This window comes from Orycteropus afer, unplaced genomic scaffold (assembly GCF_000298275.1).
Source record: "Orycteropus afer afer isolate SDZICR_OR568_19922 unplaced genomic scaffold, OryAfe1.0 scaffold00235, whole genome shotgun sequence".
Lineage (NCBI taxonomy): Eukaryota > Metazoa > Chordata > Mammalia > Tubulidentata > Orycteropodidae > Orycteropus > Orycteropus afer.
In genome coordinates, this window is record NW_006921822.1 from 2,594,243 (window position 1) to 2,607,516 (window position 13,274).

A 13,274-nucleotide genomic window follows, 5' to 3' on the forward strand; every position below is an offset into this window, starting at 1 on the left:
GTGGGTTTGAATTGCCAACCTTCTGGTTAGCAGTCAAGTGCCTTAGACACTAGGCCACCAGAGCTCCCACTTAGAAGTGCATTTTAAGGTTCTACCATGTCTTTTCATGCTTTGATAGCTCATTTCTTTCATTACAAAGTGCTATTATTTCATTACCTAGATAAAGCACAGATGGTTTATCCATTCACCTATTATAAGACATCTTGGTTGCTTCCAATTTTTGGTAATTAGGATAAAAAACATTTGCGTGCAGATTTTTGTGTAAATTTTCAATTGATTTGAGCGAATCTCTCAGAGGGTTAATGCTGGTCCATATGGTAAAAATACATTTAGCTTTTGTAAGAAACCACCAAACTGCCCTTGAAAGTGGCTCTACCATTTTACATTTCCATCAGCAGTGAATGAGAGTTCCTGTTACTCTACATCCTCACCAACATATTGTGTTTTCAGGGTTTTGGATTTTAGCCATTCTAATAGGTATGTTGTTGTTATGTGCCATCGAGTCAAACCGACTCATAGCGACCCCTCCTTGGGTTTCTGAGGCAGAATCACTACAGAAGTAGATTGCCCCATCTTCCTTCCAAGGAGTGGCTGGTGGGTTATGTAGTAGTGTCTTATTGTTTTAGTTTGCAATTCCCTAATGACGTAAAATGTTGAGTATCTTTTCATATACTTACTTTCCATCTGTGCATCTTTCCTGGTGAAGTGTCTATTCAGATCTTTCGTTCATTTTTTTTTCAGTGTTTTTTTTTTTCCTTTCTTTTTTTTAAAATTGTGCTTTGGGTGCAAATTTACAGAGAATTTGTTTTACATTCAACAGTTCATATGTATTTGGTTTTATTCCCTAATTACCATCCCTAACCCTAAACCCACCCTCATCCTCTCCCTTCCCAGTGACCCCTACCCCCAATCCCTGTGGCCTTCTTGGTTATGCACTCCTGTCTGTCCAGCTTTTCCTCTGTGTGAATGTTGCCCATCTGGTGCCCCATGGCTGATTGCTCGAAAGGGTGTATCTCTGTAGAGCTGGTGGGTGCATCGCTCTGGTTTGGGTGTTCTGCATGTAAGTCTTACTACTGTTGGTCTTTTGCCCATCTTTAAACTGGATTCTTTGTTTCTTATTGCTGAGTTTTAATATTTCTTTATAATTTTTTGATACAAGTCCTTTTTCATGTATGTGTTTTGCAGCTGTTTCTATCAGTGTGTGAATTGTCTTTTCATTCTTTTAATTATTTATAAACTTTTAATGAATCCTCAATATATACATAGTAAAATTCAAAGTTGTTTAGCTAGCACTGGATACTCTTCCTTCTTTATTCCAACCAAACTTCTAATTTCATAGATATGTGTACACTCCCTCATGCCATTTTTCTGTCTTTGATTTCTGTCACCATTCATTGAGTTCATTCACAAATATTTATTGAGGATCTGATGTGTGCCAGACTGTGGCCTAGGCTATTATAGTTAACAAAAGGGACATGGATTTTTCATGGAGATTACGCTTGTGGGAGAGCTGACATTAAGCATAGGAATAATTCTTTAGTTACAATTACAGTAAGTGGTGTGAGGGAAAAGTACAAGGATATTGACAACAGTTATATAAGAGACTTAATCTACTTGAGGTTGAAGGTGGTTTCAAAGATGACCTATTGGAGGAAATGTCATTTAAGCTAGACCTAAGTAATTAGTAAGTGTGAGCTTTGCAAAGAAATTAGTAGAGGAAATAGCATGTGTAAAAGCACAGAAGTGGGAAGAACCTTGACTGGAATATATTAATTCTTTGAGATGTAATTTTCCATAAAGAAATTTAGGTATATGTTGTCTTCTAAATAATAACCTACTGGTCTGTAATACTTACTTTACTTTTCAAATTTATAATGTAGCCATAACTCAATGAATTTTATTTTTAATGATTTCTTTTAACCACTGTAAACAGCCTAAGATTAGATTCAGGTCTTAAAATGATCCAGGGGATTTATATAGAGATCCTGTTTCTAGGTAGAAATTTACATAGATTTATGTATTTAATATATATCTATATTATATTATATATGTTGTTGTTGTTGTTATGTGCTGTCAAGTCGGACCCGACTCATAGTGACCCCTCCTTGGGTTTCCGAGGCAGTATCACTATGGAAGTAGATTGCGCAACCTTCCTTCCGAGGAGTGGCTGGTGGGTTTGAATCGCTAGCCTTCTGGTTAGCAGTCAAGTGCCTTAGGCACTAGGCTACCAGAGCTCCCTATATTATATATAGTATAAATAATATAAATTTACATAGGATTATGTAGAAATTCTCTGGGCAACATTTTGGGTTTTCATTATTGCTTGTAGGTACCAGTCAAAAAGCCAGTCATTAAGAAGGCCTGTTTTATGTTCTAGACACCCTTCCCTGCTGTTTATTTTCTGTCCATTCTTTGATCTGCTTTATGGCTGGCTCTTTGATATCAATGGGAAGGATATACAAAAGATATATTAAAATCGTTCTTTTGTTTTCAAATAAATATTTTTCATAATTCTGTGGCAAATATTTTTATTTCTCAAATGTATGAAGATCTATATAAAGAGTGATGTATCAGCCAAGAGTTTTGGTTACAGAAACCAGTTCTGGCTACTTTGAGCAGAAAAGTATTTTCATCAGAAATATACTGAGTAGTTGAAGAATCCACAGGAAGACTAGAGAATCTGGTTGGAGAATGGCTAAGACCCTAAGAGAGGTAGGTGGCAGGAAGGCCTAGTCAATGTCAATGAATACATATTGGGAAACTATTACTATCAAATCCTCACTCCTGCTACTGCTGCTTTAAACAATGTTTTACTGATAGCATCTTTGTGGTGCAAGCTGAAGTTCCAAGTCTAGGTTATTGCTTGGCTGAGTTACTGTTCTGACTGCTACAACAGATCTCCTCCCTTTGGCTTCTCCCTTTTGGCCTCCCCAAACTCATATACTAGGGAAGGTGCCAAGTAGGAAGGGGGTTTGGATCTAGAAAGACCTACTAAAGACAACTCTCTTCCACAACTACCCATTAAAATATATTTGTAAGCAATACTATGTGATGACAAACTTCCTGAAATATGAGGTGAAATTGTTTATTGTTAGTTACGTGCTTTCGAGTTGGCTCTGATCCATAGCAACCCTGTGTACAACAGAACGAAACACTGCCCAGTCCTGAACCATCCTCGCAATCCTTGCTACGCTTGAGCCCATTGTTGCAGCCGCTATATCAGTTCATGTCATTGAAAACCTTCCCCTTTTTCACTGACCCTCTTGTACTTTACCAAGCATGATGTCCTTCTCTGGAAATTGGTCCTTTCTGACCACATGACCAAAGTAGATGTGATGAAGTCTGGCCATTCTTGCTTCTAAGGAGCATTCTGACTGCACTTCCAGATTTGTTCATTCTTCTCGCAATCCCTGGTATTTTCAATATTCTTCACCAACACCACAATTCTCAGACAGGGTTTCACTGCTATTCATGAGGCTTTCAGTGGCCAGTTTTTTTCAGAAGTGGATGGCCCTGTCCTTTTTCCCAATCTGTCTTAGCCTGGAAGCTCCGCTGAAACCTGTCTACCATGGGTGACCCAGCTGGTACTTGAAATACTGGTGGCATAGCTTCCAGCCTCACAGCAACATGCAAGCCACCAACCACAGTAAATAAACTAATGAAATAGTTTAAGGCATTGCAAATGTTCTGGAAAGCATATGTTTGTTTATTTTAAGAAGGTTTGTGGTAGCGTATTAGAGAAAAATAATTTATTTTTGTTTTTTATATTTAAAGTGAACCAGTCGTGTGCTGTTTGACTAATAGCAACCTTATATGACAGAGTATAAAATTGCCCCATAGGGTTTCCTAGACTGTAATCTTTAGTCTGGGAGGAGATTAACAGGTCTTTTCTCATGTGGAGTGGCTGGTGGGTTTAAACCATGAACCTTTTAGTTAGCAGTCCAGTGCTGAACCTGGACTCCTTAAACCAGTCTTGATACAAACCCAAACCTATTGCCATCAAGTTGATTCCAACTCATAACCACCCTACAGGACAAAGTAAAACTGCCTCATAGGGTTTGTAAAGTTATAAATCTTTATGGAAGCAAACTGCCACATCTTTCTCCCATGGAGTGGGTGGTTGGTTTGAACTGTTGACCTTTTCATTAGCAGCTGAGTGCTTAACCATGCATCTCCTGGACTCTCTAAACCTGTCTAGGTATACCTGAATTTTTTTTAGCATAACCATGACTAACGAAATGAATTAGATTATATATTTTTGTAAGAAAAAGAATCATAAAAGGTAAAAGTGGTCATCAGATAGGTATATATATTTATTTCCCAACATTTTTCTTTAGTGTATAAAAAAATTTCATACTTATAACATGTATACAATGTTTCTATGTTATGTTGATAAGAAGAGGTGAAACCAAAATATACAGTAAATACATATATCCTAATTGCTTAAAAATCTCAATTAGAAAAGAAACTGTAAAAAAAAATCAAATTAAGACCAGCACTGTTTAATTCAGTTATGAACTATTTGATCTCTTCTTACCAGTTTCCCTTAGCTTGTAATTTTTTTCATAGTACTTCTCATAAATCAGTCTCTTTATAAGAACAAACAAAATTACATATAAGAACTCTTTCTTTAGGTATATATAGATATGTGCTACATGGCTTCTGGGAAAAGGAATGATATCCAAAGAAAAATTAATTTTGGAATAGTTTACTACATACATGAATGCTTTTGATGTGTAAGATCACTCTGGTAATAAGGTTAATGTCTCCATTGTAACTGCAGATTGTAACATAGATTATAGATCAAGTACAGAAGTAATTTCTAGAGAGAAAAGTGTTATCATAGTCCTAACAGAATAGTTAAAAGCATCATCAAATCTCCTAGAAGGTTTTCTAATCTAGAAATGCATGACTGTATATTGCAACAGGCAAGAGAAAGTCAGTTTCCTTTGCAGAATGCTTATAATCTCAGTAGTCATAGTAAAACTTGACTTGTTCCAGGTTTTCAAATCCTCTTTTCCAAGACTTCGTATGTTTTGATATTTTTAAAAATTCATTCTTTGAAGTTTCTGTAATGAGAAGAGAATTTTATTTACCTGGGTTATTCCTGTTTCCCCAGTTTTTCAGACTGGATGTATACAAACATAGCAGAAAGAGAAGCTGATTATAATCAAGGACTCTTGATCAAAACGTTTCACACAGAATCATAGCAGAATCTTTCTGCATTTGTCCACTTCATTTTGTTTTTTCAAAAGCGTTATCTTGGATAACATTGGTAATCTGTTAACTTACCTTGATTATAAGGTTTGCTTGCTTAGATTTGGGATTTAGGCATCGTTGTCCTTTATTTGCTTTCAGGATGATACTGTTAAGGAAAGACCCAAAAGAGTCTTAAATTTTGGATGAAAAAACATAAAGCAAAAGACCTGTCATCTTTTGCAAGCCCAGCACTTACATCACTTCTAGTTTGTCACAGTTGTAACTTGGGTAAATTATGGAGGCTTTCTCAATGTCTGCCACTTTCACTGCTTTTACTCCAGGGCCTATGCAAAGACATCGTCCTGCTTTGAACATTGGGAAGCCTAGAACAGATCATAACATCAGTTATTAAGGCATCTGTTGAATTGGATGGATATGCTTTATAATCCTGGTGATGAATGTGTACTGAGTTTTCATTACTGACAACCCACTGCCATTGAGTTGATTCCGACTCTTAGTGACCCTATAGGACAGAGTAGAACTGCCCCAGAGGTTTCCAAGGGTGTAATCTTTATAAGAGTAGACTGCCACATCTTTCTTCTGCAGAGAGTCTGGTGGGTTTGAACTGCCAACTTTTCAGTTAGCAGCCAAGTGCTTTTACCCCTGTGCTTCTAGGACTACTTTCATTAATGATAAAAATAGTAATTTATCAAATAGCACTTGACACCACTGGAAAAGAAGCTTAAGTAAGATGTTGATGATTTTTCTCCTTAAATTTGTAAGCAAACCTTAAAGAATAGAGGGAGCAGAAAGGAAGTTTGTGCATTATTTCCTTGATTTGTATTGGAGGTGAGACTTATTTGCCTCTTTTATGCTCAAGAATTTTTCCAGGAAATTAATACCATTATCCTATATAATATCTACTTGATAGCCATTTAAAACTGTTGGTAAAGGCACTTGCCAGATATTGTAGCCAAATACAAAATTCCATGAAGTTTATTGTCCTTAGTTTCAGTAATAATCCATAATTCCTTAAATATTTTCTGCCAAAACTGTAGTAATTTCTAATGCACAGGGTTAAACAGATACCTTTATCATGTTTTTAGGGATAAAAGTGGAAAAAAGATATTTGAAACACTGTAAAAGAAGATTTAAACCGACAAGTAAAAGTACCACATACCTTGAAGAATTGTAGCACAGAGTAGCAGAGCCAAGGCTATGGCCATGCCCTTCATACTCATGTTTGTCAGCTGTTGCTGCTGCAGCTTCAGCTTTGATATTCTTTAAGGAGGGAGTAGAAATGGTGTGCATGAAAGGAGATTCTTAGTTGATATATAAAGGGCATTTTATACACTGTCTTATGGCAACAGGAATTTCCCTCCATGAGTCATACTCTCTTCTTGCTTCCAAGAGTTTCTATTTTGTTCTCTTATAAATATCACTGTCTCTGTTTGTTGCAGTATTGAAAGTGATACAATGTGAAAATACTTTGTAAACAGTAAAGTGCTGTATAAATGTGGATAGGATACACTCAGATGGAAACCACCCTTCTTCAGGCATTATTTCCCAGAATTATATTTAATCGTTGGCCTTCTCTGGGCGTTGGAATTCTGGTGGATATTCATGAATATTGTCTTCCTGGCTTCAGCTCTTTCACCCTCCATCCTTCACATAACTACACAAATGAACATTCTAAATAACAATTTTTCCTTTTAAATCCAATCTCTTTATCATCATATGTAAGACCTTTTTTATTTGACACCTGATGGCTTTTTTAACCCTGTTGATCACAATAAATGGAGAAGGGATAGAAATTGTCAAAGATTTCATATTGCTTGGCTCCACAGTCAACATCAATGGAATCAGATGATGTATTGCACTGGGGATATTGGCTGCAAAAGACTTGTTTAAAGTGCTGAAGAGCAAAGATGTCTTTGAAGATTAAGGTGTGTTTAACCCAATCCATGGTGTTGTTTTCAGTTGCCTCATATGCATGTGAAAGCTGGTCAGTGAATTTCTTTTTTGTTTGTTTTATGTGTGTCAAGTAGGACCCGACTCATAGTGACCCCTCCTTGGGTTTCTGGGGCAGTATCACTACGGAAGTAGATTGCCCCATCTTCCTTCCGAGGGTCAGTGAATAAGGAAGACCAAAGAAGAGTTGATGGTTTTGAGTTGTGGTATTGGCAAAGAAAACTGAAAAGTACCATGGATTGCCAGAAGAATGAACAAATCTGACCTGGAAGAAGTGCAGCCAAATGCTCCTTGGAAGCAAGAATGGCCAGACTTCATCTCACCTACTTTGGTCATGTTCTCAGAAGGGACTATTCCCTGGAGAAGGATGTCATGCTTGGTAAAGTGGAGGGCCAGCGAAAAAGGGGAAGACCCTCAATGAAATGTATTGACACAGTGGCTGCAACAATGGGCTCAGGTATAGCAAGTGTTGTGAGGCTGGCATAGGATGGGGCAGTGTTTTGTTCTGTTGTACATACAGTTGCTATGAGTGAGAGTCACCTTGTCAACACCTAACAACAATGTACATTTGTACACTATAATTGCATATCTAAAGATGTCTCGCCATACTTGCATGCTTATATCCATTTTTTTTCTGCATTTTAACAACTTTTACTTTATATATTATAGTATTTTATTTGCATGTAAAATTGTATAAAGGGAGAGGGAGACAGACAGCCCCCACCCCAAGGTGGGAAGGAGGGAAAGCCAGGTGGAGAGGTTTCAGACAGCTAAGGGAGATGAACTTGTCTGTCAGTTTCTGGTACTGTGGTGGCTTGCATGTTGCTGTGAGTCTGGAGGCTGTGTGCCACCAGTGTTTCAAACACCAGCAGGGTTGCACATGGTACACAGGTTGCAGTGCAGCTTCCAGATTGAGACAGACTCGGAAGAAGAAAGAGACCATCCACTTCTCAAAGAATTGGCCAGGGAAAACCTTATGAATAGCAGAGAAACACAGTCTGATACATTACTGCACAACTTTATGAATAGCCCAGAAACACTGTCTGATGCAGTGCTGAAAGACAAGCCCCTTAGATCAGAAGGTGCTCAAAATAAGACTGGGAAAGAGCTGCTTCATCAGAGTAGAACCAACCTTAGTGATATGGATAAAGTAAAGCTTTTGGGACCTCCATTTGCTGCTGTGGCACGACTCAAATTGATGAGAAACAGCTGCAAACATCCATTAATAATCAGAACATGGAATGTATGAAGTATGAATCTAGGAAAATGGAAGTTTTCAAAAATGAAATAGAACACATAAAGATTGATGTCCTAGGCATTAGTGAGCTGAAATGGACTGGTTTTGGCCATTTTGAATCAGACAACCGTATGATCTACTATGCTGGGAATGACAAATGGAAGAGGAATGGCATGACATTTATCATCACAAAGGATGTTTCAAGTTCTGTTCTGAAATACAATGCTGTCAGTGGTAGGATACCCAATTAATACCACTATTATTCAAATTTATGCACTGACCACCAAAGCCAAAGATGAGGAAATTAAAGACTTTTATCAACTTCTACAGTCCGAAATTGACCAAACATGCAATCAAGATGTGTTAATTGTCACTGGTGACTGGAATGCAAAAGTTGGAAACAAAGAAGAATCACCAGTAGTTGGAAAATGTGGCCTTGGTGACAGAAATAATGCTGGAGATCACATGATAGAATTTTGCAAGACCAATGACTTATTCATTGCAAAAATTTTTTTCAACAACACAAATGGTGGCTATACAAGTGGACTTCACCAGATGGAGTATACAGGAATCAGTCTGACTACATCTGCGGCCAGAGGTGATGGAAAAGCTCAATATCCTCAGCCAAAACAAGGCCAGAGCTGATTATGGAACAGACCATCAACTGGTCATATGCAAGTTCAACTTGAAGTTCAAGACAAGTAAAACTACTCCACAAGAGCCAAAATATGACCTTGAATATATCCCTTCAGAATTTAGAGACCATCTAAAGAATAGATTTGATGCGTTGAATACCAGTGACCGAAAACTAGAGAAATTGTGGGATGACATCAAGAGCATCATCCATGAAGAAAGCAAGAGGTCATTAAAGAGCTAGGAAAGGAAGAAAAGACCAAAATGGATGTCAGAAGAGACTCTGAAACTTGCCCTTGAAAGGAGATAGCCAAAGCAAATGGAAAAACATGATAAAATAAAAGAGCTGAAAAGAAGATGTCAAAGAAAGTCAGTTATTATAGTGACATGTGCAAAGACCTGGAGTTAGAAAACCAAAAGGAAAGAACATGCTCAGCATTTCTCAAGCTGAAAGAACTGAGGAAAAAAATTAAGCCTTGAGTTGCAATATTGAAAGATTCTATGGGCAAAATACTGAATGATGCAGGAAGCATCAAAAGAATATGGAAGGAATACACAGAGTCACTGTTCCAAAAAGAACTGGTCGATCTTCATCCATTTCAAGAGGTGGCATATAATCAAGAATCAGTGATATCGAAGGAAGCAGTCAAAGCTGCACTGAAGGAATTGGGGAAGAACAAGGCTCCAGGAATTGACGGAATACCCATTGAGATGTTTCAACAAACAGATGTCCCACTGGAGGCTCTCCCTTGGTTATGCCAAGAGATTTGGAAGACAGCTACCTGGCCAGCTGACTTGAAGAGATCCATATTTGTATCCATTTCAAAGAAAGGTGATCCTAGAGAATGTGGAAATTATTGAACAATATCAATATTGCAAGCAAGTAAAATCTTACTGAAGATAATTCAGAAATAGTTGCAGCAGTATATTGACAGAGAACTCCCAGAGGTGCAAGCTGGATTCAGAAGAGGATGTGGCACAAGGGATATCATTGCTATTTTCAGATGGATCTTGGCTGAAAGCAAAGAATACCAGAAATATGTTTACTCATGTTTTATTGACTATGCAAAAGCATGTGATGTGTGGATCATAACAAATTTTGAGTAAAATTAAGAAGGATGGGAATTCCAGAACACTTAATTGTGCTCATGAGGAACCTGTACCTATAGACTAGGAGGCTGTCATTCGAACAGAACAAGGGGACACTACATGGTTTAAAATCAAGAAGAAAGGTATCCTTTCACCAGACTTACTCAGTCTGTATGCTGAGCAAATAATCTGAGAAGTTGGACTATATGAAAAAGAATGTGGCATCAGGATTGGAGGAAGGATCACTAACAACCTGCAATACACTGACAACACAACTTTGCTTGCTGAAAGTGAGGATGACTTGAAGCACTTACGGATGAAGATGGAAAACTACAGTCTGCAGTATGGATTACATCTCAGTATAAAGAAAATAAAAATCCTCACAGCTGGACCTATAAGCAGCATTTCGATAAATGGAGAAAAGATTGAAGTTGTCAAAGACTTTACATTGCTTGGTTCGACAATCAATGCCAATGGAAGCAGCAGTCAGGACATCAGACGATGCATAGCACCGGGCAAGTCAGCTGCAAAGGACCTCTTTCAAGTGCTGAGGAGCAAAGATGTCTCCTTGAGGACTAAGGTGCGCCTGACACAAGCCTCATAATGCATGTGAGAGCTGGACAATGAATAAGGAAGACTGAAGAAGAGTGGATCCTTTTAAGTTGTGGTGCTGGCGAAGAATGCTGAAAGTACAATGGACTGCTAAAAGAACTAACAAATCTGGCCTGGAAGAAGTGCAGCTGGAATGTTCCTTGGAAGCGAAGCTGGCCAGACTTCATCTCACCTACTTTGGTCACGTTGTCAGAAGGGACCATTCCCTGAGAAGGATGTCATGCTTGGTGAGGTGGAGGGTCGACAAAAGAGGGGAAAGGCCCTCAACGAGATGGATTGACACAGTGGCTGCGGCAATGGGCTTAAGCATAGCAAGGATTGTGGAGCTGGCGTAGGTTCAGGCAGTATTTTGTTCTGCTGTGCATCAGGTCGCTATGAGTCGGAGATGACTCGATGGCATCTAATAAGAACAACAAAATTGTATGAGTTATGTTTTAGATTGTGAAAAAAAAAAGATTTTTTTTTCTCATGTGATATTTTTACGTCTTGGATTCTAAAAGAGGTAAACTTCTTTTGTCTTTTTCTTTTCATCTTAAGTCTTCTATTTGTTTTAAATGTGTCATATGTGGACATTTTAAAAAACTCATATCCAAAGGACTTTTTAATGGTAATCTATAATCTTAGTGCTACATTTCTGTTACTTTTATGCCTTTAGTTATGTTTTCTTTCTGCCTTTAAATATGTTTTCTTTAATTTTTTAATATGAAAGAAATACAGTCTTTTACATTTTTCTGTTGTTGTTGTTGTTATATGCCATCGAGTCAGACCTGACTCATAGCAACCCCTCCTTGGGTTTCCAAGGCAGTATCACTACGGAAGTAGATTGCCCCATCTTGCTTCCAAAGAGTGGCTGGTGGGTTTGAAGTGCCAGCCTTCTGGTTAGCAGTCAGGTGCTTTAGGCACTACATTACCAGAACTCCAATACATTTTGCTACTAATGTTCAAAAATCTTGAACAATTTTTACTCTGAGTTTTTCTAGTTATTTACATAAACCAGCAAATAGTATCTTCTGGCTCCTCCCTTTGTAAGATTCACTATAATTTCCTTTCAAACATTCCCTCCTACTCATTTTTATTGATATGTCAATAAATAATGTCTGACATAGCTAGTTTATTATTTTCAGATAATTATATTACTAAATTTCTTTTTTGAGAGTTATCATTTGCATTTTCTCCTGAAATCGTGTATTCATTTAGACATAGTCTTACATTTAAATTCTTTTAACAACCTCTGCTAGTCCTGGCGCAAGACTGGACAGTGTACATAGGGTTGTACATAGGGTTGCTATGAATCAGAGCTCAATGGCACCTAACAACAACAACTAGCCTTTATGACCTCCTAAAATTCTTTGTTTTAATTAATCTGTAGTTAGCTGGAATATTTTTCTCTTTCTCATTTGTTCATTCATTCATCCAGCATATATATAATTCAAGGTTAATTTCCCCATAGGTAAGGCGCTCTGGTGGAATATTGCCTAAGGCATTTGACTGCTAACCAGAAAGTTGGTGGTTCAAACCTACTAGTTACTCTGGGAAAGAAGACTGGGCAATCTACTTCTGTAAGATTTACTGCCTCAGAAACCTAATAGGGGTCTTTATGAGTTAGAATCAACTCGATGGCAGTGGGTTTGCCCTCCCCCATAGGTACACAGATAAGGTAAAAAGAATGTGTTCTTTGAGCTCATAAATCCTTATCCATTATTTTCTTAATGTTGCTTTTCATTTTCTTAGCATTAGTAATACAGTAGAACATAGTTATTAACTGGGAAGGTTCTGGGGTAAGACTGTGTTCAAATCCATTTTTTATTATTTATGATCCGAAGAAAGTTACTTCAACTTTTTGAGCCTTAGTTTTCTCATCTACAGAATAGGAAAAATAACCCTTTATAGGGCTACTGTAAACTAACCTTTTGAAAGAGATAATGCATGCAGATAATTTAGAAGAACCAAAAACAAAACCAAACTTACTACCCTCAGTTAAATTTGGCTCATGATGACCCTTCCTTCCGAGGTGGTATCTCTACAGAAATAGATTGCCCAGTCTTCCTTCCGAGCAGTGACTGGTGGATTTGAACCACCAGCCAGCCTTCTGGTTAGCAGTCAAATGCCTTAGGCACTACACCACCAGAGTGCCTATTAGTTGAACAGATATCTGGTATGTGCATAATGGTCTCATCTTTCTCCCATGGGGTGGCTGGTGTGTTCGAACTACTGACCTTTTGGTTGGCTGCCAAGTGCTTTAACCACTGTGCCACCAGAGCTCCTTGACATTGTTATGTTGTTGTTGTTAGTTGTTGTTAAGTGCCGTTGAGTGGTTTCCGACTCATAACGACCCCATGCACAGCAGAACAAAACACTGCCCGATCCTGCGCCAGCCCCACAATCCCTGCTATACTTGAGCCTATCATCGCAGCCACCGTGTCATCCATCTCGTTGAAGGCCTCCCCTTCTTTCGTCGACCCTCCACCCTACCAAGCATGACATCCTTCTCCAGGGAATGGTCCCTTCTTACAACATGACCAAAATAGGTGAG

The 13,274-nt window shown here is 38.1% G+C and overlaps 1 protein-coding gene across 1 annotated transcript; it reads right to left on the reverse strand.

Moving 5' to 3' along the window:
• Window positions 1-5,045: 5,045 nt before the first annotated feature.
• Window positions 5,046-6,440, reverse strand: CXCL11 (C-X-C motif chemokine ligand 11). Its single transcript, XM_007949031.2, has 4 exons — window positions 6,380-6,440; window positions 5,456-5,582; window positions 5,293-5,365; window positions 5,046-5,069 (listed from the first exon to the last, which is right to left on the reverse strand). Exons 1-4 carry the CDS (start codon window positions 6,438-6,440, stop codon window positions 5,046-5,048), a joined length of 285 nt encoding a protein of 94 aa, XP_007947222.1.
• Between the last annotated feature and the right edge of the window lie 6,834 nt (window positions 6,441-13,274).

Excerpts from the sequence above, each read along its gene's own strand:
- CXCL11 (XM_007949031.2), bottom strand. The coding sequence starts at position 6,440 with ATGAGTATGAAGGGCATGGCCATAGCCTTGGCTCTGCTACTCTGTGCT. Across the intron at positions 5,583-6,379 it reads CTGTGCTACAATTCTTCAAG|GCTTCCCAATGTTCAAAGCA; the intron begins GTATGTGGTACT and ends GATCTGTTCTAG. Across the intron at positions 5,366-5,455 it reads TGTGACAAACTAGAAGTGAT|TATCATCCTGAAAGCAAATA; the intron begins GTAAGTGCTGGG and ends TTTCCTTAACAG.